Here is a 27,205-nt window from a genome sequence, read left to right on the forward strand (position 1 = left end):
GCTGTAGTCAAATCAATCTACTCTGTCTGTCAGGATACTTTGACACACGGCTGTCGTCTTTATTGACACTGGGCTGTGGGAGGTGTGTGTTTAGTGTGTGTGTGACCCAATTGGGACATGTGAGACTTGTGTTCCTGTCTAGCACTATGCTCTCCAGAGTCCAAACGCCTGAGGCAGTTCATCTTGGTAAGGTGTCAGCTTCTCTGAATAAGCTGTAAGCTGTCAACTGTATAATGAATATCAACATAACGAATGGGATTGGTTTTTAATACCAGGCGTCATGCATAGTCACTTTAACTCTACCTACATGTACATATTACCTCAATTACCTCAACTAACCTGTGCCCCTGCACATTGACTGTACCGGTACCCCCTCTATATAGCCTCGCTACTGTTATTTTGATTGTTGGGTTAACAGCTTGTAAGTAAGCATTTCACTGTAAGGTCTACTACACCTGTTGTATTTGGCGCATGTGACAAACAACATTTTATTTGAATCTTCAAACTCAGTACAATTTACTATCCACAGATAAGGCTGAGCAGCAGTTTACTCCGCGCACAAGGTTTTGTTTACGTACATGAAGAAAAGACTGGTCTACTTCTAGCTCATCAACTCAAGTGTAAATCTGCCTCACAGCTGATCCCTCAAATTCACAACACCTCTGGTGTCTTAACAGTTAGTCCTACTGAAATCAATAATACCTTTAAAAAAATAGATGCGGAGAAATGATTTTGACAGGGTAGAATGGAAATATTTATTCTCTGTACTGGGAAAATTTGGCTTTGGTGCAAACTTAATTTCCTGGGTCCGACTGTTGTACTCATCACCCAAGGAATCAGTACTTACAAACACCCTTCGTTCACAGTATTTCCCATTATCAAGGGCCACATGCCAGAGATGTCCAATGTCCCCTCTGTTATTTGTCCTGGCAATAGAACCCCTTTCTATTATGCTAAAGGTCACACCCTCAATACATGATATCTACAGATGCGGACTGGAACACAAAGTTTCCTTGCATGCAGATGACTTGCTTTTATATATCTTAGACCCTGAAGTGTGTGTCCCTGAGGTACTGGACCTACTGCGTAGGTTTGGTGTGTTTTCAGGTTATAAATATAATTTCTCAAAAAGTGAATATTTTCCTATTAATGAATTAGCATTACAAATCCCACAGGATACTATTCCATTTTGTATGTCCAAAGTCTAGCTTTAAATTCTTAGGGATCAATATCACCCATACCTTGTCTTCCCTCCATGATGAGAAATTTACTCCCCTGATTAGCACACTTAAACTGGACTTTCAGAGAAGGAGTATTCTCCATTTTACTTTAGCTGGTAAAGTGAATTGTATTAAGATGAATGTATTGCCCAGATTTCTGTGCTTGTTACCATATCTCCCTCTTTTTTTACCAAAGTATTTTTTCACTTCAGTGGATAAGCGTAGCTTTTTTTTATTTGGCGGGAATCCAAACATACGTAAAGCATTCCTCCCGAGAGATAGATCCCACGGAGGACTAGCCCTTCTTAACTTTCTGTATTATTACTGGGCAGCGAATATACACAATAATATTTACTGGCTTCGCACCCCAGAAACTGACTAGTGTCAAACAGAAGTTTCTCCTCCTCTTTGTCAGCCTTAGACACCTCCAATCTCCCTCTTTCAGCTTCACACTACACATCCAATCCAATTGTTGTCAATACTCTTAAAATGTGGACTCAATTCCGTCAACATTTTAAATCCTTTGATTTCTCTATTCAAGGTCCTATAAGTAATAATCAACTCTTCCTTCCAGACAAACTGGATTCAGCTTTCATTCAGCTTTTTATGGCCATTCCTTGGCAGAGGAATGGCCATACTAAGTTTAATTACCTATATATTGATGGCACCTTTGACAATTTCGAAGACCTCGCTATCAAATTTAATCTACTCCATTCAAGTTAATTTAGCTATTTCCAAATCTGCCAGTTTATTCACACTCAAAGCCCATCCTTTCCAATTCTATCACCAGGATCGGGTCTGGTTGCCCTTTTGAAAACACCTTTTTAGCTAAAGGGACTCATCTCCTATTTTTGAGATAATCATGCCACTTGATAATCTGTCACTCAATAAAATCCGATCTGAGTGGGAAGGGGAACTTGGTGGAGGGATCATTGATGAAGTCTGGAATGGTGCCTACTTAGGCTAAATGGAAGCTCCTCTTGTGTCAGGCTCAGCCTTATACAGTTTAAGATACTTCACCATATCCATTTCAGTAAGGCCAGATTGTCAGAAATTCTACCCAAATATTGATGATACATGTGACAGGTGTAAAGGCCCCTTGGCGGACTTGACCCAGATGTTCTGGTCCACTAAAGATTATTTGTCCACTATATTTAAAACAAACCAAACAACAATCGTTCTCTGAACAATACACAGCTGGATGCCATTAACTTTGCCTCCCTGTTGTCCTGGAGAAGGATCTTATTTGATTGGAAATCTATCAATCCTCTCTTAGCCTCTCTTTGGCTCAAAGATCTGATGCTGTTTCTGAAATTAGAACAAATTTATTATACCGTTCGAGGGTCAACCAACTACTTTTACTCCACCTGGGACCTGATGATATCCTATTTTGAACAGCTCCAAACACTTCCTCCAGATTAGTACTCTTGGCCCCATTTCCACTCCTTGAGATTACTGCTATAGGCCTATTGGATCACCTAATCACTTGAAATTGTTAGGCTGGGGGGGACAAAAGGGGAAAAATGTACAATATCTTTATATTTAATCTTTAATTCGTTGTGAAAATAAATATTATATGAAAAAATATAGCTGTATAAGTAAAGATCAGTGGAGGCCCCTCAGTGAAGGTTTTTAGATTGAACTATGCTAAATATATTCATGTCACCAAATCATTGTTTAAAACATACTGTTTCGCAATGAAGTTCTACAGTAGCCTCAACAGCACGGAGGACAGCTAGTTTCCGTCCTTCTCTGGGTACATTGACTTCAATACAAAACCTAGGAGGCTTGTGGTTCTCATCTCCTTCCGTAGTCTTACACAGTAATTATGACAACTTTTGGAGGACCAACCTATCAGACCTCTTACAGCAGGAACTAACATGTCCACCCAATCAAAGGATCAGAGTATGAATCTAGTACTGAAAGCATAAGCTACAGCTAGCTAGCATTGCAGTGCATAAAATGTGCTGAGTAGTTGACTCAAAGAGAGAGAAAGACAATAGTTGAACAGTTTTGAACACATTCATTTCTTCAAAAATGAAGGAGAAGCATGAAAGAGAAAGCTAGCTATATTTTGTTATATTTTATTTTTCACTTTCACTCACTAGTGAATGCAGCTAGCTAGTTTAGCCTACTCAAACACCCGACTCAAACGGAGAGGGATGCTATGTTTGCTAGCTGGCTATGGCTATTCAACACTGGAACTCATCCAAGTCAAGGTAAGCTTTTGGTTTCATTAATATATTGCCACCCAGGCCCATCGATGTAACTACTAAACTGCTTGCTGCTGACTGTACTGCATGATTGTAGCAGGTTTACTAACACGTTAGTTCTAGTAGCTATGTTGACTATGACGTTAATATGGTTACAAAAATTGTGGTTGTGTGTAGAGGTTAGCGTTTATGATGTGAAAGTTTGGCATGGAAAGGTTTTTTTCGTCTGGTCACAGACAGCTGATATGCTGTGCACTGAAGTCCATAAGCGAAGGGTTAAGGTGAAAGGAGGAGAGCTCGTAGATGCGAGAAGGAATTATACAATGATCAAAGGGATCGTGCTGTTTGTATGTTGCTATGGAAGAGAACTGTGTTTGTATGTGATCAGAAGAGTACTCATTCCGTCGATTCTGTTGAAAAACATTTCTTAAACGGATGCACGCGGAACAAAACGGGGATAAACATACCATAATTTGTCCAATAGAAACTCTCGTTTGCAACTCAAATCAAATCAAATGTTATTGGTCGCATACACATGGTTAGCAGATGTTAATGCGAGTGTGGCGAAATGCTTGTGCTTCTAGTTCCGACCATGTAGTTATATCTAACAAGTAATCTAACAATGTCATAACAACTACCTTACACACAAGTGTAAAGGACTGAATAAGAATATGTACATATAAATATATGGATGAGTGACGGTCGAACGCCATAGGCAGGATGCAGTAGATGGTATAGAGTACAGTATATACATATGAGATGAGTAATGTAGGGTATGTAAACATTATATAAAGGCATTGTTTAAAGTGACTAGTGATACATTTATTACATCCAGTTTTTATTATTAAAGTGGCTAGAGATTTGAGTCAGTATGTTGGCAGCAGCCACTCAATGTTAGTGATGGCTGTTTAACAGTCTGATGGCATTGAGATAGAAGCTGTTATTCAGTCTCTCGGTCCCTGCTTTGATGCACCTGTACTGACCTCGCCTTCTGGATGATAGCGGGGTGAACAGGTAGTGGCTCGGGTGGTTGTTGTCCTTGATGATCTTTTTGGCCTTCCTGTGACATCGGGTGGTGTAGGTGTCTTGGAGGGCAGGTAGTTTGCCCCCGGTGATGCGTTGTGCAGACCTCACTACCCTCTGGAGAGCCTTACGGTTGTGGGCGGAGCAGTTGCAGTACCGGGCGGTGATACAGCCCGACAGGATGCTCTCGATTGTGCATCTGTAAAGGTTTGTGAGTGTTTTTGGTGACAAGACAAACTTCTTCAGCCTCCTGAGATTGAAGAGGCACTGTTGCGCCTTCTTCACCATGCTGTTTGTGTGGGTGGACCATTTCAGTTTGTCCGTGATGTGTACTCAGAGGAACTTAAAACTTTCCACCTTTTCCACTACTGTCCCGTCGATGTGGATAGAGGGGTGCTCCCTCTGCTGTTTCCTGAAGTCCACGATCATCTCCTTTGTTTTATTTATGTTGAGTGTGAGGTTGTTTTCCTGATGGTGGACTAATGATTACACCCTAGATCAGCTAGATGCAGGCAAGAGAGTGCAAGGTGGTATTGAATGTGTCAATATCTGTCACCTTGATTACTCAAATTTCTCTCTATCTGTGCACCATGTTGTAAACTTTCATTCATTGGCTAGGTTGTAGGAACCTCATGATTGGTATAGGGAAAATGTGTGTATAATTTAGTAGCCTAAACCTATCGATGTTACATTGAGCTCGATGAATGGAATATGAATGACAGTCATCCGATATGCTGTAATTGAAATAATGCACTGTAAAAGTTATACAGTGCCTTCGGAAATTATTCAGACCCCTTGACTTTTTCCTCATTTTGTTATGTTACAGCTTTATTCTAAAATGGATTAAATAAAAAAAATCCTCAGCAATCTACACACATTACCCCATAATGACAAAGCAAAAACAGGTTTTGACATTTTTACAAATGTATTAAAAACAGAAATATCTTTCATTTTTTTATTATATATTTTTTAAATTACCAATTTTTCTCCCCAATTGGTAGTTACAGTCTTGTCCCATCACTGCAACTCCCGTACGGATTTGGGAGAGGCGAAGGTCGAGAGCCCTGCGTCCTCTGAAACACGACCAAGCCAAGCCGCACTGCTTCTTCTTCTTGATACAATCCCCGCTTAACCCGGAAGCCAGCCACATCATTGTGTCGGAGGAAACACCGTACACCTGGCGACTGTGTCAGCGTGCATGTGCTTGGCCCGACCACAGGAGTAGCTAGAGCGCGATGGGACAAGGACATCCTGGCCGACCAAGCCCTCCCCTAACCCGGACGACGCTGGGCCAGTTGTACACTGCCTGGTCACAGCCGGCTGCAACAGAGCCTGGACTCAAACCAGTATATCTAGTGGCACAGCTAGCACTGCGATGCAGTGCCTTAGACCACTGCACCACTCGGGAGGCCCAGAAGTACCTTTTTTACATAAGTGTTCAAGACCCTTTGTTATAAGACTCAAAACTGTGCTCAGTCCACCTGTGGTAAATTCAATTGATTGGACATGATTTGGAAAGGCCCCCACGTGTCTATATAAGGTCTCACAGTTGACAATGCATGTCAGTACAAAAACCAAGCCATGAGGTCGAAGGAATTGTCTGTAGAGCCCAGAGACAGGATTGTGTCAAGGCACAGATCTGGGGAAGGGTACCAAAACATTTCTGCAGCACTGTAGGTCGTCGAGAACACAGTGGCGTCGATGATTCTTAAATGGAAGAAGTTTGGATTCACCAAGACTCTTCCTAGAGCTCGCCACCCGGCTAAACTGAGCAATTGGGGGAGAAGGGCCTTGGTCTGGGAGGTGACCAAGAACCCAATGGTCACTCTAACAGAGCTCTAGAGTTCCTTTGTGGAGATGGGAGAAACTTCCGAAAGGACAACCATCTCTGCAGCACTCTACCAATCAGGCCGTTATGGTAGAGTGGCCAGGTGGAAGCCACTCCCCATGAGAAACAAGTTTCTCTGGTCTGATGGAACCAAGATTGAACTCTTTGGCCTGAATGCCAAGTGTCACATATGGAAGAAATCTGGCACCATCCCTACGGTGAAGCATGTTGGTGGCAGAATTATGCTGTGGGAATGTTTTTCAGCGGCAGGGACTGGAAGACTAGTCAGGATTGAGGCAAAGATGAACGGACCGAAGTACAGGGAGATCCTTGATGAAAAGCTGCTCCAGAGCTCTCAGGACCTCAGACCGGTGCGAAGGTTCACCTTCCAACAGGACAATGACCCTAACCACACAACCAAGACAATGCAGGAGTGGCTTCGGGACAAGTCTCTGAATGTCCTTGAGTGGCCCAGCCAGAGCCCGTACTTAAACCTGATCAAATATTGCTGGAGAGACATGCAAATAACTGAGCAGCAATGCTCCCCATCCAACCTGACAGAGCTTGAGAAGATCTGCAGATAAGAATGGGAGAAATTCCCCAAATACAGGTGGTCCAAACTTGTAGCGTCATACCCAAGAAGACTTGAGTACTGAATACTTACAGTTGAAGTCAGAAGTTTACATACACTTAGGTTGGAGTCATTAAAACTTGTTTTTCAACCACTCCACCAATTTCTTGTTAACAAACTATAGTTTTGGTATACTTGTGGATGTATTTCAAGGCCTACCTTCAAACTCAGTGCCTCTTTGCTTGACATCATGGGAAAATCAAAAGAAATCAGCCAAGACCTCAGAAAACAAATTGTAGCCCTCCACAAGTCTGGTTCATTCTTGGGAGAAATTTCAACAACAGCAAAGGACCTTGTGAAGATGCTGGAGGAAACGGGTACAAATGTATCTATATCCACAGTAAAACAAGTCATATATCACATTACCTGAAAGGCTGCTCAGCAAGGAAGAAGCCACTGCTCCAAAACCGCCATAAAAAAGCCAGACTACGGTTTGCAACTGCACATGGGGACAAAGATTGTACTTTTTGGAGAAATGTCCTCTGGTCTGATGACACAAAAATAGAACTGTTTGGCCATAATGACCATCGTTATGTTTGGAGGATAATGGGGATTGCTTGCAAGCCGAAGAACACCATCCCAACTGTGAAGCACAGGGTGGCAGCATCATGTTGTGGGAGTGCTTTGCTGCAGGAGGGACTAGTGCGCTTCACAAAATAGATGGCATCATGAGGTAGTAAAATTATGTGGAAATACTGAAGCAACATTTAAAGACATCATTCAGGAAGTTAAAGCTTGGTTGCAAATGGGTCTTCCAAATGGACAATGACCCAAAGCATACTTCCAAAGTTGTAGCAAAATGGCTTAAGGACAACAAAGTCAAGGTATTGGAGAGGCCATCACAAAGCCCTGACCTTAATCACATTGAAAATTTGTGGGCAGAACTGAAAAAGCATGTGCGAGCAAGGAGGCCTACAAACCTGACTCAGTTACACCAGCTCTGTCAGGAGGAATGGGCCAAAATTCACCCAACTTATTGTGGGAAGCTTGTGGAAGGCTACATGAAATGCTTGACCCAAGTTAAACAATTTCAAAGCGATGCTACCAAATACTAATTGAGTGAATGTGAACTTCTGACCCACTGGGGATGTGATGAAAGAAATAAAAGCTGAAATGAATAATTATCTCTGACATTTCACATTCTTCAAATAAAGTGCTGATCCTAACTGACCTAAGACAGGGACTTTTTACTAGTATTAAACGTCGGGAATTGTGAAAAACTGAGTTTAAATGTATTTGGTTAAGGTGTATGTAAACTTCCGACTTCAACTGTATGTAAATGTAATATTTCAGTTTTTTTTATTTTTTTATAAATTAACAAACATTTCGACAAATGTGTGTAGAGTGATGAAGAAAAAAAAAGATTTAATCAATTTTAGAATAAGGCTGTAACCTAACATGTGGGGTCTGAATACTTTCCGACGGCACTGTACGCTGTTGGATTCTGACTTTTAAACTTGAAAATATGAAATATCCTTATTCATGTCACCAAAGGAAAGAAGGGGATGTAGAATGTTTACATTTTACCAGGATATGTTATTTATTTAACTAGGCAAGTCAGTTAAGAACAAATTCTTATTTTCAATGACTGCCTAGGAACTGTGGGTTAACTGCCTGTTCAGGGGCAGAACAACAGATTTGTACCTTGTCAGCTCGGGGATTTGAACTTGCAACCTTTTGGTTACTAGTCCATTCTCTAACCACTAGGCCACCCTGTTGCCCCATTGTAAGACATCAGAGATCCAATTGGACGAGAAGTTGGGGAGGAGTGAGCAATTTGGGGCAGAGGTCAGGTTAGATGAAGTGAGGAAGAACTAATCTTCTGGTTAGCACCAGAAGTGTTTTGCCTGTTCAGATGTGTAAGGTGGAGCTCAGCATAGGAGAAAGGGTTAAATACCAGTATGCAGCTGTATGACCCAATGGGTGAATAAACTTGGTTCACGCTTTACTAATGACTAGTGACTTTTACTAGGTTAATTTAGAACCTAACTATGTACTGTAGATGTATTGGATTTCCATCACTTTTATCCTCAGTTGCCCACCTTGTTCTGAACCTCGTGTTCTTTTGTTCTCTGTGTCATGCTCTCATTTAAAAAAATGACTAGAAACATAGGAGTTCACAAAACATCACTTATTGTTGGTGCTAATGTTCTGACGAAGGTGGAAAGGCAGAAACATCAGCACAGTAAATAAGCGATACTTTGTGTGGACAGTGTGTGGGAGGGAGTTTATTGTCGTTTGAACTATTTTCTACAACACACCTGCAGAGCGACTACCATACGTGTATTTCACAATGTTGTAATAATGTGACCCTCTCCTACAGTGTCCTACAGTAACCTAGAAGGAGTCATCCAGAGCCACAGGGACATGAGGGTGTTTGCACCAGATTGCTTATGATCAATTACTAGACCTGTCCATCAGAACTGGAAGGCCTATACACACATGGACACATGCACGGACACACGTTCAGCCCATCCCCCTGTGTAAAGGACATCTTTTAAGTAACGTCTTCCTGTTTTTGCATTCCATTTAGTTAATTAATAGATATCAAGCCCCGATTGTCACTCACTAACACAACTTAAATCTTAAACAACATATCGTTTTTGTTTGTGTTGTGTGTGTGAGAGGCCATGTCCAAAACGAATTTAACACATTCGTGTTGATGTTCATCAATCACATCTTAATAGAGAGCGCTATGATCATAGTTTAACTGCGCATGGTGTGAGTGGAGTGTGTGTGTGTGTGTCTGTTGTCCCCTGCAGTGTTCCAGAACTCTATGACGTCAGAGTATCATCTGGGTTAGGGGAGATTAGGAGCGAGGTGTGAAGTTTTATTGGGCCACCGTGTGCGTGTGTGTGTCAGTAGGGGCAAGTGAAAAGTTTAACTGTGCTTGTTTAAATGTGATGTGTCAGATTACAGTGCATCAGTAAGCAGCCATAGGAGTTGATAAAGGGAGAGGTGTGGATGGGTAACGTACCTGACAGTGGACCACATCTTTTATCTGCCCTGCAGGATAAGGCACGAACACTGGCTGGGAATCTTTCAACCACAACGTCCAACATCGACATGGGTGGATGTAAGCTTGAGTTATCTTGTTTTTATGGCCAATATTTTCTTGATATTTTCAGCTTTTTATATAGAAACAACAGAATACAACAAATACAAAGTAATAGGACCCAACAAATACCAATTAACTCACTACCTGTAAAAGAAAAGGAAAAAAAAAAACACTCAAATAAAATCACTGGCTAATTAAATTACACTGGCAGAGGGAATAGGATAAATACATCAACCAAGATTCTAGAACACAGGAAGAGGGTTAGGTTTAACATTATGGCTTAAATGTCACTGAGGTCTCATGAACCACTAGATATTTACCCCATTTCAAATACTATTTCTCCACATCGTTGATAAATGAGAAAGAAAGTTTCTCATATGCTGGTACAGTACCTAGGAGGGAGAACCACACGTTTTCCACACCCAGTTTGCATCAGAAGCAGGGAGATCACACTATATTGGCCATTTCGTAGACACTTTTATCCAAAGCAACTTAGTTATTTGTACATACAAATGTATGAGTAGCCCCAGCAGGTCTCGAACCCACAACCCTTTGTGTTGCAAGCACCATATTCTACTGACTGAGCCACATAGGAGCATCGTACAAAGTTCAGGACTCACCCAGATTATTCTGTCTGGGAGAAAATTGAATATCGTCACTAATAATAAATGTTATGTTTTCATGACCGGCTGCCTGGAAGTCTTGCACTTTTAGGCACAACCATGAAAGGTGAACCAGAGTGCCATCACTCTCCCTGCATCTCCAAGACTCTGGAATACCCCTCCGCTTAACTCTAAACAACCTTGAATGAGTCCAGTAGAACCTATTAATGAACTGCATCAATCTTGTTTTCAGTTCTCTGGACATTTCCTTTGAGTTCTTCAATATATTCCAAATATACCAAGTAGAGTGAGAGTGTCCAAGCCAGAGGGTTTGGAGGAGTTCTCTTTTCTAATGAATTGAACTCTGGGGGTTGTCTTTTCCAGAACCAATACAAGGTAGCTTGGTGATGTGTGTTTTAAAACAGGTACAAATATGCAGAAATGTACACGTAGGGGAAAACAGCAGACTTTGTTTGTGTTGATAATTAAAATTGAGGTGATGAGTAATTATATATCTAACATGATAATGTTAATCACAACTTCTCACTGTAGAGAGATGACTAAAGGTTATATCATATGTCCTGATTGCTCCTAAACACACTTCCAGCATGAAATCTATGCTGTTTGTCTCATAATACTGTGACAAAGGGAACACATTGGTTATACTTATCCTGCCCTGAGCTTCGTTCAATGACACAATACTACAAATTGTCAAAATACCCATCTCTGCTAATTTATCCAGATCTATATGCCCTGATAAGATCTGCTATTGTTACGACGCAAACACGCACTGTGTGTGGGTCTCTCTCCATCGAAGACTGAGCAGCTCGCCTCCCCCTGCTCTCAGCTCCCCCTGCTCTCAGCTCCCCCTGCTCTCGCCTCCCCCTGCTCTCGCCTCCCCCTGCTCTCAGCTCCCCCTGCTCTCGCCTCCCCCTGCTCTCGCCTCCCCCTGCTCTCGCCTCTTGTTGAAACCCTATCGTTTCGGTGAGGTGGACAAGGGAAAGAGACACATATGAAATAACTGAACTGTGTTTTTGACCTCCATGCTTTCCTCCTACTCCTTCATCGTATGAGACAGGATACAATATCATGAGATAGATAGTATATTATAGGAGAGAGTAGAGAGTGAGGGGGGATAAGTCTTCTGAAGGATCATGGTGTGTGGACTCATAGTGGATGTGTTGTACTGTCTTGCTAGATTTTGCAAGACGTGATTGTTGCATTTCTCTTCCAATCGCCTTGGTTTGAAGATAACTATATAGTGTTGTTTAGAGCAGGGATGGGCAACTTTGATGGGGGTGGGGGCCACAAATAATCCTAACTCATCATGAGGGGCCACAGTTGCTCGAGGGTCTGTGTACCCACACCCATACATACAGTGCATTCGGGAGGTATTCAGACCCCTTGATTTTTTTCCACATTTTGTTATGTTACAGCCTTATTTGAAAATGTATTAAATTGTTTTTTTCCCATCAATCTACACACAATACTCCATAATGACAAAGCAAAACAGGTATTTAAAAATGTTTGCTAATTTATATAAAAAAGTAAAAAAATGATATCACATTTACATAACTATAAAGACCCTACAAAGTACTCAGTACTTTGTTGAAGCACCTTCAGTAGCGGTTACAGCCTAAAGTCTTGGGTATGACGCTACAAGCTTGGCACACCTGTATTTGGGGAGTTTCTCCCATTCTTCTCTGCAGACCTTCTCAAGCTATGTCAGATTGGATGGGGAGCATTGCTGCACAGCTATTTTTAGGTCTATCCAGATATTTTTGATTGGGTTCAGGTCCGGGCTCTGACTGGACATCAAGGACATCCAGAGACCTGTACTGAAGCCATTCCTGCTGCAGAGATGGTTGTCTTTTGGATAGGTTCTCCTATCTCCACAGAGCTCTGTCAGAGTGACCATCGGGATCTTGGTCACCTCCCTGACCAAGGCCCTTCTCCACCCGATTGCTTAGTTTGGCCAGGCGGCCAGCTCTAGGAAGAGTCTTGGTGGTTCTAAACTTCTTCCATTTAAGAATGATGGAGGCCACTGTGTTCTTGGCGACCTTCAATGCTGCAGACATTTTTTGGTACCCTTCCCATATCTGTGCCTCGACAGAATCCTGTCTCGGAGCTCTACGGACAATTCCTTTGACTTCATGGCTTGGTTTTTGCTCTGACATGCACTGTCAACTGTGGGACCTTATATAGATAGATGTGTGTCAGTTCCAATCAATTGAATTTACCATAGGTGGACTCCAATCAAGTTGTAGGAACAGCTCAATGGAACAGATCAATGGAAACAGGATGCACCTCAGCTCAATTTGTAGTCTCATAGCTGGGGTCAGTTTAAAAAAAAATTGTGGCACCCCTCATGACAGCAGAAATAGAAACAAATCATTTTAGAGTTCATTTCATGCAATTCAAAACATTTTGCCACTGGGTGTAGAAAAAATGTTTACATTTTCCCATGGGAGGAGAGAAGATTTAGCTAATTTATAACTAATTGCATGCAATTCTACTCCTTTTGCCATGGGGCGAAGAGGAAAATTAGCTGTTTTACAGCTAATCTCCTGCAGTTCTACACAGTTTGTCATTAGGTGGAGAGAAATGTTTGCGGTGTTAATATGATATCTGAGTGAGACTGACTAACAAAATCAAGTTTAGATAGCTGGCCGCTAAACTGATTTATCAATAAATAAAACAATTACACGAACATAAATATAAACACAACATGCGATAATTTCAAAAATTGATTTACAGTTCATATAAGGAAATCAGTCAAATGAAATAAGTTAATTAGGCCTTAATCTATCGATTTCACATAACTGGGAATACAGATATGCATCTGTTGGTCACAGATGCAGTTCCTTAAAAAAAGGTAGGAGCGTGGATCAGAAAAATTGTCTGTATCTGGTGCCCACCATTTGTCATGCAGCGCAGCACATTTCCTTTGCATAGAGTGGATCAGGCTGTTGATTGTGGCTTGTGGAATGTTGTCTCACTCCTCTGCAATAGATGTGCGAAGTTGCTGAATATTGGCGGGACCTGGAACACGCTGTCGTACACGTTGATCCAGAGCATGCTCAATGGGTGACATGTCTGGTGAGTTTGCAGGCCATGGAAGGACATTTTCAGCTTCCAGGATTTGTGTACAGATTTGTGTACACATGATGCGATGGCGGTGGATGAATGGCACGACAATGGGCCTCAGGATCTCGTCACGGTATCTCTGTGCACCATGGGGCACTCTGTTCATAACATTGACAGCAGCAAACTGCAAACACAACTCCATACACACTGTCTGCCATCTGCCCAGTACTGTTGAAACCGGGATTCATCCGTGAAGATCACAATTCTCTAGAGTGCCAGTGGCCATCGAAGGTGAGCATTTGCCCGATGAAGTCAGTTACGACGCCAAACTGCAGTCAGGTGAAGACCCTGGTGAGGACTACGAGCATGCAGCTTCCCTGGGACGGTTCCTGACAGTTTGTGCAGAAATTATTTGGTTGTGCAAACCCACAGTTTCTTCAGCTGTCTGGGTGGCTGGTCTCAGTCGATCCTGAAGGTGAAGAAGCTGGATGTGGAGGTCCTGGGCTGGTGTGGTCTGCAGTTGTGAGGCTGGTTGGATGTACAGCCAAGTACTCTAAAACGACATTGGAGGAGGCTTATGGTATAGAAACAAACATACACATTTCTGGCAACAGCTCTGGTGGACATTCCTGCAGTCAGCATGCCAATTGCACATTCCCTCAAAACTTCAGACATCTGTGGCATTGTGTTGTGTAAAAAACTGTACATTTTAGTGACCTTTTTTTTGTTCCCAGCTCAAGGTGCACCTGTGTAAGAATCATGCTGTTTAATCAGCTTCTTGATATGCCACACCTGTCAAGTGGATGGACTATCTTTGCAAAGGAGAAATGCTCACTACAGGGATGTAAACAAATTTGTGCCCAAATTTTGAGAGAAATAAGCTATTTGTGCAAATGGGAAATTTCTGGGATCTTTTATTTCAGATCATGAAACATGGGACCAACACTTTACATGTTGTGTTTATATTTTCGTTCAGTGTAGCTAACATGGGGTAATTGACTGACTATTGGTGAATGACATGACAAGAGAAGAACTGCTGATGCTCAAACAAATTTCTAAATTGCACCTTGTGTATTCTACTATTCTATACACATGAGTAAGTGGAGATCCTGACTGAGTTCCTAATTAAATATATACAGTACCAGTCAAAAGTTTGGACACACATACTCATTCAAGGGTTTTTCTTTATTTGTACTATTTTTACATAGTAGAATTATAGTGAAGACATCAAAACTATGAAATAGCACACTTGGATTCATGTAGTAACCAAAAACGTGTTAAACACAAAGTAGCCACCAAGTAGCCACCCTTTGCCTTGATGACAGCTTTGCACACTCTGGGCATTCTCTCAACCAGCTTCACGAGGAATGCATTTCAATTAACAGGTGTGCATTCTTAAAAGTTAATTTGTGGAATTTCTTTCCTTCTTAATGTGTTTGAGAAAATCAGTTGTGTTGTGACAAGGTAGGGGTGGTTAACAGAAGATAGCCCTGATCCGAGGGCCTTCTGGGCCGCCATTTGCCCATCCCTGTTTTAGAGCCAGAAAGTAAGGTCTTTGTCAATACCAGGGGTGATTTAGGATTAAACCAATAGTCTCAGGTTGTTCTAATGGAAACTCTGTCTAGGAAAATTAGGAATATTCTGTATTTGTGGAGAGCTACTCAACCCGAGTTTGCCCACTGGACCAAAGTGCAGAGCTGCTATTGTCATTTCATTTCCTGGTGGTGACTGTATTACAACTGCTCATCCAGATTACATTTGGTCTCTTACTTAATAAAGTGCACATACTGGAACCTGGTCTCACATTTTACCGTAGCCTTGCCTATTTGACGCTTGCGAAAGTTGGACAAATGTCAAGAATTAAAGTGAGTTTGTGAGATCAGAATTCACCCCACTGCTACCTTCTCAGACGAATAGGGAGACAAAAGAGACTCATCCTCTCTGGAGAAAACAAGTGAATCTCTCCCGTAATAAACCAGTGACATCATAATCACTAAGATAATGGCAGCCATTTTAATATCAGAGGTCCATTCAGGACATCATCGGAAGTTATGTCTGACCTAAGTGTACAATGAAACGCCTAATCACTTCCATGTCTTTAGCCTGGTTCCTCTCAAGAAATGGGACAAATTACCAGCATAGATGAGTGATTTACTCCAAATGCTCCAAATTACTCCAAAGAGGAGGATAGCTGGATCTGAATGTAGCTCATTTGAGAAGGTCAAGAGTGTTCAAATCAGTTCAGTCAGCTTTCAAACACAATAGGCCTAGTACTCAATGGAAGAGGGTCAACATTTTCCTTTTGACCCTTAATGCTTCATATTTTAATACAGTAAATATTTGAATGTCTACTGCATAGAATACAGGTTATACAAAATCCAATGTATTTTAAGGAGCTGTGTATGTACCCCATCGAACACATGACCTTGCAAGCAATTACAGTACCTAACCTCTCAGTAAACATGCTAGGCAGACAGAGAGGAAGCATCATCAGCAATTATGGCTAATAGATGCTAACAACATAATTGACCTTGAAATGGCCATTCAGAGTCTATGAAAAACAACTGTTTACTCTACTATCAGCTCCCCTCAGGGCCCTCTTGGCATTTGTCAATGAAAGTCCACCAAGGACCCTTAATTTTTATGTTGTGTAGGACACAGCCAGAGTACCATGTTTTTATAAAGACAGAGGCGGTTGACTCAGTGTTTTTACATGGGGCCAGATTTAATCAACTCGATTTTTATTTCATTTCAACATTGGGATACAAACCCCTCTTGGGATTAATCATTTTGCTTCCATGTGAGTCCACTTACGCTCAGCAAATACCAATTCAAAGCCAACCAAACTAAACTGAGCCTGACAAACCCAACAAGACATAACAATCTTTCCACTGTCAAAGCTCCATAAGGAATGCATTTACGTTTGGACCGAGGCTCACCTGGGTTTACAGAGCATCCCAATCCAGTACTCTGCCTGGCACTCCCTCCGTACGGCAGAGGGAGAGGAGATCACAGGGAATGGAGTGATTTATGGTAAGACAACAATGAGGACCTGCCAAGTGCGTCAGCACTCCAGAAAATCAGCTTTAATAACAATGGAGAGAAGGATTAAACAAGCCAAACACCAGTTAGAATGATTTACCACGGCAACGGTGTGTTGGATCCCAGTGAGGCTCCCCAAGCCTCTCTAAATCACTTGTTAAATTTGGGTCACATTCTGCTAGAGCTATGTCTTCTGGACTGGGTGTCTATAGGCTGTTGTTAGGGTGTTGAGGCCCCTGGTCCTCTGTAATGTGAGATGTGGTGTAACGCTCAGTGTGATCATCATGACCCTTCCATAAACTTAAGGCACAATACATAGTCTCTGACCGTGTTATACAATTACATCCCATGTGTAGCATATCCAGCTATAGCATGTAACCACGCCAACCCTACCAGGACTGCACACTTTCTCAGTATTGCTAAACAGCTCAGCTTCAACGGTTCAATGGAAACAGTCACCATGAGTCTCAGAAAAGTACAGTGATGTCACGGTGCAAGGATAAGCTAGCTGACGTTGGCTAGGGCTCCAGCCATTGTTTAACCCCCTGGCAGTGTTTTGATTTAGAGAGAAAAAGGACAGAAGGACAGGAGGGACAGGTACAGGAAAGACTAAATGCCACGCTGGGATGGAGCTGACCTTTCTAAATGCCTGGGGCGCCAAGTGGCTTGGAGGGATGGGCATGGGAGGGAGTGAGGAGACCGGTAGGGCAAAATGGAAATCTTTTGAGAAAATAACCAGTCAGTGACATGCATGGTGTGACGGAGGGCAAACTCGGATGGCCTGGCTAAACTGGCTAAACTGACACAGCTCATGTTACTTGTAGAATGGCTAGACTGGCTAAACTGTGTTAGTTTAACTACAACTAATAATAATATACAATCACAAGCTGATCTGAGATGTTTCTACAACTTGATTGGAGTCCACCTGTGGTAAATTCAATTGATTGGACATCATTTGGAAAGGCACACGCACATCTATAAAAGGTCTCACAGTTGTCAGAGCATAAACCAAGCCATGAGGCCGAAGGAATTGTCCGTACTTTGCTCTGGCTGGGCCACTCAAGGACATTCAAGGACTTGTCCCGCAACCACTTCTGTGTTGTCTTGGCTGTGTGCTTAGGGTTGTTGTCCTGTTGGGAGGTGAACCTTCACCACAATCTGAGGTCCTGAGTGCTCTGGAGCAGGTTTTCATCAAGGATCTCTCTGTACTTTGCTCTGTATACCATCTTTCCCTCAATCCTGACTGGTCTCCCAGTCCCTGCCGTTGAAAAACATCACCACAGCATGATGCTGCCACCACCATGCTTTACCGTAGGGATGGTGCCAGGTTGCCTCCAGACGTGACGCTTGGCATTCAGGCCAAAGAGTTAAATCTTGGTTTCATCAGATCAGAGAATCTTGTTTCTCATAGTCTGAGAGTGCTTTAGGTGCCTTTTGCCTTTCGGCAACTCCAAGTAGGCTGTCATGTTTTTCAACACAGGAGTGGCTTTGGGACAAGTGTCTGAATGTCCTTGAGTTGCCCAGCCAGAGCCCAAACTTTAACCCTATTTAACATTTCTGGAGAAACCTGAAAAAAGCTGTGCTGTGATGCTCTCCATCCAACCTGACGGAGCTTGATAGGATCTGCAGAGAAGAACGGGAGAAACTCCCCAAATACAGGTGTGCCAAGCTTGTAGTGTCATACCAAAAAAGTACTGAATAAAGGTTCTGAATACTTATGTAGATGTGATATTTCAGTTTATTTTTATTTTTTGCAAAAAAAAACTGTTTCTGCTTTGTCATTATGGGGTATTGTGTGTAGATTGATGGAAAAAAAAAATCAATTTTAGAATAAGGCTGCAACGTAATAAAATGTGGAAAAAGTCAAGGGGTCTGAATGCTTTCCGAATGAACTGTATGTGCTTATCACAGTCCTAAGCGCTCAGGCATCTGTCAAAGTTCTCTCTCTCTCTCTCTCTCTCTCTCTCTCTCTCTATCTCTCTCTCTCTCTCTCTCTCTCTCTCTCTCTCTCTCTCTCTCTCTCTCTCTCTCTCTCTCTCACACACAGTCACAGGCGCACTGTGATGCCTATTGATTCCTCCTTTGCTCTCGTCACAAACACGCTATCTGGGGCACTGTGTATCAATTGATCTTTACGGAGTGCGTTTCTATTGAGAAGCGTGCGGTGCGTCGACCTATAAAAAGGAGTGTGGCTTGGAGCACTGGACCAGACTTTCCCCAGTTCTGTTCTTGAGGTGCGAGGGAGACTCCAGAGAGAGATACTGAGCAATATGGAGGGGACTTTCCGAGAGCAGCTGTTCTTTGTTATGTTATGTCTGTCAGTTCTCAAGGGAGACGCCAGGTACATGGAGGTAAGCCTCTGGAAGCACTTGGCACTTTTTACTGACCTGTTTCGTTCCCACGTGTTTAATCTACTAGACTTTGTAATAAAAGCTCAATTAATGCCATGTGTTCTGTGTAAGAAAAGCTGTTGCAACCTTTTGTACTCACTAAAGTAGGCCTAATGTTCACATTGTGCACTTCTATGCTACTCAAGACGTCTTTGAACATATAGGCTTGATTTATGCATTCTGTAGCTACTAACATTTACTTAATCCCTTGTGTTATCTTGCTTGATGGTATATTGCTGTCACTTGGCCATATTAGATCTTAACTTTATTTTCTAAATATTATCTAAATGTTTTTCTTTCTTTTTTTTTGCAGGAAAATGAGATCACTCCAGAAGGATTATTTTCACTTCTTAATTCAGAACTCAAAAGAGAAATACCAGAGGAATTAATTTACAGCCGACCTCTCCGTAAGTAACTGACTGAAGTAAATTCCTAAAAAAAGTTATTCACCATAGTCATATTTTACATTTACATTTGCCATTTCATTTACATGGTTGATTTGAAAACAATATTTTTCTGTTGACATTATCACACCTTCTAAAATGCTATTTTTATTAAGGTGTTTTTCATATTTTCATTCTCTGAATTTGAAATTATATTGTGTATGGAATTCTGAGAATAATTAATAATCTAAAATAATACGTGGGATTTTAATTTACGTAATTATAATCTGTCTATGGCTTTCATGACCAAATGTGCAGATTGATGAATACGACTTGATTATTTAGAAATGCAATTTAATTGTTTGATTCTTTGTCAGAAATACTTCATAATGTAAAATGTAAACTGCCACTGTGCACAGAATGTAATGTTAACCCTGTCTCCATTTCTCTCTCCCTTTCAATGTCATCTCTCTTTCTGTCTCTGTATATTCCACTCTTTTCCTCCTCTCTCTGTTACCCCCACACCCATCTCTCTCCTTCTCACCCTCTTCTCTATCTCTTCCCTCTATCGCTCCTCTTTCCCTCTATCCTTCTCTAACCCCTTCCTTCCCTTCTTCCTTCGTTCCTCCTTCTCTCCCTCTCTCAGGGTGTCTGGACATGGTGGCAGCAGAGGGTCAGTTCACCTTTACAGCAGACCGGCCTCATCTCAGCTGTGCTGCTTTCTTCATCGCTGAGCCCAACCAGGTCATCAATGTGGAGTATGACAGCGTTGACATCGACTGCAGAAGTGGAGACTTCATCAAGGTAACCACACACACACACACACACACACCAGCTATTTCACACCCACATACTGTACGTCCCAAATACTCCACTCCCGCCATCACCTTATCTGACATCAGCACCACCAGGTCCAGGGATAGAGGGGCATTTCTGGAACATTGACAGAATGAAACTTCTGGCAGATTCTGTTGTTGTAATTTGTGCCCAGGTCTGAGTAGTCCTCTTCCCCAGCCGAGAGCACCCAAAGCCAGGCATAATCCCTCGCCTCACACCCCCAACCTGGGGACACTCGTTCTTAGTAGTATATGATTACAGACTTGTAAATAGCCTAGCACTAAAATATATAGCCAATTAGCAGATTCCGTCACCAGGGGGACAATAGAGTATTTTCCTGTGTTGTTTTCTTACTTTACTCTGTAAATCCGTGCTAAGGTTACAGTTAAATCCCACCCTGGATTTAAACACAGACTGACATAACAGAGAGTCTCTTCCTGATTAAGACACCGGCTTAAACGGAAATCGCCTTTAAAAGTCAATCACAGTGCACAGGTCGTTCATCTGCATTTATTGGAATCCTGGCCGTTTTGCTTACAGAGATAACTGGGTTTGATTGAATGGTTTTGATTAAGTCCACATCTCTCTCCTCTCTCCTTTCTCCCCTCTCCTCTCTCCCCTCTCATCCCTCCCTCTCCTCTTCCAGGTGTTTGATGGCTGGGTGATGAAGGGAGAGAAGTTCCCTAGTTCCCAGGATCACGCCCTGCCGCTGATGGAACGCTACGTAGACTACTGCGACTCCGGGACTGTCAGGAGAACCGTACGGTCATCTCAGAACGTTGCAATGGTGTTCTTCCGCGTTCACACCGTCGGCAGCTCCTTCACGCTGACTGTCAGGAAACCCATCAACCCTTTCCGTGAGTAGAAACCTGCAGCAGCCTGATTCTTACTGTTAATGGCCTTGAGGATTTTACTTATATACTTAGTGTCCGAATATAGTGTCCGACAATAGTGACTCGATGTATAGATAAACATGCTGAGTTAAATGTGTGTGCTGGAGTACTTTAACAGCTATCATTGATGATAGAACCTAATGCCTGTCTGGATGAGTGCCTCGTCCATTAAGTGTGCTAACATTGGGCAGGATGCCAATATACTGTTTTAATGCTTTATCACACGCTATAATGCCAGGGTAGTGTGTTAATGCTTTAGTAACACTTTAGGTTGTACAAAAGTCTTATAATGCGAGGGTAGTGATGCATGCCAATAATGTCTGTAATAATATTATTGTCGTTGGATCATGTTAGTGAGAGATTTCAGAGTAAGTTGTGGCTAAGCATGTGTATCTCAACTAAATATTAAGATCAAGGGTGCACAGCAGGGATGTATTACTACATTTAGCAGATGCTCTCATCCAGAGCGACTTACAGGAGTAATAAAGGTTAAGTGCCTTGCTCAAGGACACATCGGCAGATATTTCACCTAGTCGGCCCAGGGATTCAAACCAGCGACCTTTTGGTTACTGGCTAAACATGCTGAATAGATAGGGTACCTGTTATGGTACAGAGAGTGAAGGAATTTCAAGCACCTAGCAGTGTGTGTTCTCTAGCTGGCATACGTACAAAGCACAAAGCTGCCTACTTCTAAGTCGTGTGTGTGTTTTGCATTTGTTTACTAAGCAATTTTACACAAGTACTGTAAATTGATAAATGCTGTGCTATATGAAGATCAACATGTATGAAAAGTCTACAGACACTCATACCCCCCCCGCCCCCGCCCACGTCCCCCACAGCCTGTAACATCATCTCCCAGACACCAGAGGGCAGCTTCACCATGGTGATACCCCAGCAGCACAGGAACTGCAGCTTCTCCATCATCTACCCCGTGGAGATCAAGATCGCTGAGCTCAGCCTGGGACACCTCAACGACTTCCCCATCAAGGTGAGCCTGAGCAGGGACATCACCACATAGAACAGAGCTACTCACATCTGAGTCAGGAGGTCTGCAGCACTGTTATTTGGTTGATTAATGCCACTCACTGATTGGCCAGAGATTCCACTCACCATGCATCACAGGTCTCAATCAAACAGCTCCTGATTAGAGGGTAAGAATAAAGAAAAGAGCAGTGCTTCTGGCTTCAAGGTCCAGATTTGAGTAAAGGGGGCTTAGATGTTTAGGCAGTTTTAGGGGATGTGGTTTAGTAAACTACCCTGCCAAAGAACTAAATATTTGTGTTAGCTCCCAGTGATGATGAGGGGATGCTTTGAGCCATCAGAGAAGAGTGTGTTGGGATATTGTAAAGACAGAAAAAAGAAGGATATGAAGGGAAGTAAAAATGCTTGTTAAACCCTTAAGCTGGTCTCTTTCTCTCTAGAAGTCCATGCCAGGCTGTGCTGGAGCAGGGGACTTTGTGGAGCTGCTGGGAGGGAACGGGATGGACCCGTCTAAGATGTTCCCAGTAGCTGACCTCTGCTACAACTTCAACGGCCCCGGTGAGCAGCACCCACATCCACACCATCACTAACACCATTGTCCACACCATCAGCATCACCACCACCATCACCATGCTGACTACAGTAGATCTTCACTACCCACACCATCACCATGCTGACTACAGTAGATCTTTACTACCCACACCATCACCATGCTGACTAGAGTAGATCTTTACTACCCTCACCATGCTGACTAGATTAGATCTTTACTACCCACACAATCAACATCCTAATACTGTATATCTAAGCCTACATAGGCAGCCCAATTCTGATATTTTTCCCTCACTAATTGGTCTTTTGACCAATCACATCAGATCTTTTCACATCAGATCTTTTTCAGAGCTGATCTAATTGGTCTTAAGACCAATTACTGAAAAACTATCAGAATAGGGTTGCCTGTCTAAACGCAGCCTAAGAGTAAATCTTTATGATCCATTGTTGAATGGAAAGTCTTATATTTGCTGACACTCTCTCCAACCTGTTATTCATGTCTGCCTGTTTTTTCTCTCTTTCTCCTTTCCTCATCCTTCAGCCCAGATGAAGATAGGTTGTGACAACACTGTGGTGAGAATGGTGTCCAGCGGTAGGTTTGTCAACCGGGTGGCGTTCCAATACCGGCTGCTGGACCGGCAGGAGCTGCAGAGGATCAAGGTGAACAGTGTGGAGGATTTCTGCTTCACTGGTTGAGCTCTCCCTATCTATCTCTCCACCTCCTATATATACCACCTAGCTAATGGGGACCACCCATCACTGGCTGAGCTCTCCCTATCTATCTCTCCACCTCCTATATATATACCACCTAGCTAATGGGGACCACCCATCACTGGCTGCCAAATCTACCATGAGACTGATTACAGAAAGAAATCCTGAGGATCGCCATAACGTTCTGTTCTGTACTCCTTTTTGAATTTAAAGAGATTGATTTATTTTTTACCTCATTTGTTTTTTTTCTTCACTATATGTTAAATGAATTGTGGCTGGCGCTCAAGCTTAATAAAGAGTTATTTTGTGTTTGTGGGCAGTTCTGCTATTGGTTTGATTCCGTGTTTATGTTGTCTAAGTTGTGTGATTATATGAATGCCAGTGAAAACAGACCAGTGAGGGTGTTAGCCGGGTGTTTTGGTTCACGTTCTTTACAAGGAAGGGTGTTGAAAAACTGAATGTTTCTTTGTATTTATTTTGTGAGACGATGTGTGTCGTTTTGGGACTGTGGCCGGAGGCAAGTGTTCAATAGAGTATGTTTAATACATGTTCATTGCTGTTATCTATATTTATTTGTATCAAACTATTTTTTTGTAATAAAACTGAGCTGCATGGTTAAGCACTCACTGGAGCTGATAATTCATTTAATTTTCTAATCAGTTCAATTATACAGAACTAAACAGGGTTTGTTGTCAGGGAGAATGCTAAGAGGATCGTGGGGGGGGGGGACACAATGAAGAGAAGTGGAAGATATCGGCATCAGTCACTTCTCAACCTAACGAGAAAAGCCACTCCAGTTCACCATTACACTGAAATATCCAACATTGATATGGACTTTAATTCGATTTGAATAAGATTTGAGTTCTTGAGACTTGAGTTCCCACAAATAGCACTGTAATATCAAAGTCATTCCATATCTTGAAGAAAAATCCCTCCAGTTCATGCTTAAAATTAGATTAGAATGTATTAATAATTTAAATTATTCGTACATTGATTTGGAGTATTAAACCACATCGCACATCAAACAAACCAATGACACATTAACTTGATGAGACATTTTTAGAACAGGCTACTTTGGATTTCAAGGGTCCAAGGTTAAAAGCTTTATGGTTAATTTAGGGTTGTGTGTGTGTCTGCATACACATTTATCAGTTAAACTGGGATGCTTTGACTGCTGTTGGACAGAGAGTTGAGATGAGCTGCAAAACAACCCTATGTTATGGTCTACATTTCACTGTCATAACGGTGACTTAACAAACATAATAAACAGTTCTAACCTCTCATACCATTATTATGGAAGAGAAGAAGGACAAGGGAGGTGAAGAGAAGAAGGCAAAGAGAGCAGAACAGAGGAAAGATGGAGAGCAGGAAGAGAAGAGAGAAGAGGGAAGGAAGTAAAGCAGAGAGAAGGAGGGGAAGTGAGGAGAGGAGGATAAGAGAGAAAGAGAAAAGGAGGAAGGAAGAGGGGATATAGTTACTTTTAGCAGTTCTGGCGGATAAGCTGCAATTACCAGCTTAGTCATGCATCACAGTTTAACCTTGTGTGTGTGTGTGTGTGTGCATAAAGGGAGGACAGAGGAACATGGTGTTGCTGACAAGCGCTGGCTTGATTAAAAGTCAGTGTGTATTATCACGGTGAGACACCTGCTGCACCACACAGTCCCACACCGCACCGCCCCCACTACACCGCTCCCACCACACCGCCGCCACTACACCGCTCCCACCACACCGCCCCACACCGCACCGCCCCCACTACACCGCTCCCACCACACCGCCCCCACTACACCGCTCCCACTACACCGCTCCCACTACACCGCCCCCACTACACCGCTCCCACTACACCGACCCACACCGCACCGCTCCCACTACACCGCTCCCACTACACCGCCCCCACTACACCGCTCCCACTACACCGCCCCACACCGCACCGCTCCCACTACACCGCTCCCACTACACCGCCCCCACTACACCGCTCCCACTACACCGCCCCACACCGCACCGCTCCCACTACACCGCTCCCACTACACCGCCCCCACTACACCGCCCCACACCGCACCGCCCCACACCGCACCGTCCCCACTACACCGCTCCCACTACACCGCTCCCACCACACCGCTCCCACTACACCGCTCCCACTACACCGCTCCCACTACACCGCCCCCACTACACCGCTCCCACCACACCGCCCCACACCGCACCGCCCCCACTACACCGCTCCCACTACACCGCTCCCACCACACCGCCCCCACTACACCGCCCCCACTACACCGCTCCCACTACACCGCCCCACACCGCACCGCTCCCACTACACCGCTCCCACTACACCGCCCCCACTACACCGCCCCACACCGCACCGCCCCACACCGCACCGTCCCCACTACACCGCTCCCACTACACCGCTCCCACCACACCGCTCCCACTACACCGCTCCCACTACACCGCTCCCACTACACCGCCCCCACTACACCGCTCCCACCACACCGCCCCACACCGCACCGCCCCCACTACACCGCTCCCACTACACCGCTCCCACCACACCGCCCCCACTACACCGCTCCCACTACACCGCTCCCACTACACCGCCCCCACTACACCGCTCCCACCACACCGCCCCACACCGCACCGCCCCCACTACACCTCTCCCACCACACCGCCCCCACTACACCTCTCCCACCACACCGCCCCCACTACACCGCTCCCAACACACCGCCCCACACCGCACCGCCCCCACTACACTGCCTCACACCACACCGCACCTCTCCCACCACACCGCACTGCCCCCACTACACCTCTCCCACCACACCGCACCTCTCCCACCACACCGCCCCACACAGCATCGCTCCCACCACATCGCCCCACACCGCACCACCCCCACTACACCGCTCCCACCACACTGCCTCACACAGCACTGCTCCCACCACACTGCCCCACACAGCACTGCTCCCACCACACTGCCTCACACAGCACTGCTCCCACCACACCACACCGCTCCCACCACACTGCCTCACACAGCACTGCTCCCACCACACTGCCTCACACAGCACTGCTCCCACCACACTGCCCCACACAGCACCGCTTCCACCACACTGCCTCACACAGCACTGCTCCCACCACACTGCCCCACACAGCATCGCACCCACCACACCGCCCCACACCGCACCGCCCCCACTACACCGCTCCCACCACACCACACCTCTCCCACCACACCGCCCCACACAGCATCGCTCCCACCACACCGCCCCACACCGCACCGCCCCACTACACTGCTCCCACCACACTGCCTCACACAGCACTGCTCCCACCACACCACACCACTCCCACCACACTGCCTCACACAGCACTGCTCCCACCACACTGCCTCACACAGCACTGCTCCCACCACACTGCCCCACACAGCACTGCTCCCACCACACTGCCTCACACAGCACTGCTCCCACCACACTGCCCCACACAGCACTGCTCCCACCACACTGCCTCACACAGCACTGCTCCCACCACACCACACCTCTCCCACCACACTGCCCCACACAGCACTGCTCCCACCACACCACACCTCTCCCACCACACTGCCTCACACAGCACTGCTCCCACCACACTGCCTCACACAGCACTGCCCCCACCACACTGCCTCACACAGCACTGCTCCCACCACACTGCCCCACACAGCACTGCTCCCACCCCACTGCCTCACACAGCACTGTTCCCACCACACTGCCTCACACAGCACTGTTCCCACCACACTGCCTCACACATCACT

General features: G+C 44.2%; 1 protein-coding gene across 2 annotated transcripts; it reads left to right on the forward strand.

Moving 5' to 3' along the window:
- Window positions 1–3,056: 3,056 nt before the first annotated feature.
- On the forward strand, window positions 3,057–24,072 carry LOC110523456 (corticotropin-releasing factor-binding protein). 2 transcript variants are annotated; one of them, XM_036977079.1, is made up of 7 exons: window positions 3,057–3,439; window positions 19,408–19,501; window positions 20,124–20,281; window positions 20,961–21,171; window positions 22,047–22,195; window positions 22,629–22,746; window positions 23,279–24,072. In XM_036977079.1, the coding sequence occupies exons 1-7, from the start codon at window positions 3,332–3,334 to the stop codon at window positions 23,431–23,433; spliced, it is 993 nt and encodes a 330-aa protein (XP_036832974.1). In that variant the 5' UTR covers window positions 3,057–3,331; the 3' UTR covers window positions 23,434–24,072. The 2 variants fall into 2 exon arrangements, with proteins under 2 accessions (XP_036832974.1, XP_036832975.1); XM_036977080.1 differs by lacking the exon at window positions 3,057–3,439 and adding an exon at window positions 18,746–19,055.
- Window positions 24,073–27,205: the final 3,133 nt, after the last annotated feature.

This window comes from Oncorhynchus mykiss, chromosome 5 (genome assembly GCF_013265735.2).
Source record: "Oncorhynchus mykiss isolate Arlee chromosome 5, USDA_OmykA_1.1, whole genome shotgun sequence".
NCBI lineage: Eukaryota > Metazoa > Chordata > Actinopteri > Salmoniformes > Salmonidae > Oncorhynchus > Oncorhynchus mykiss.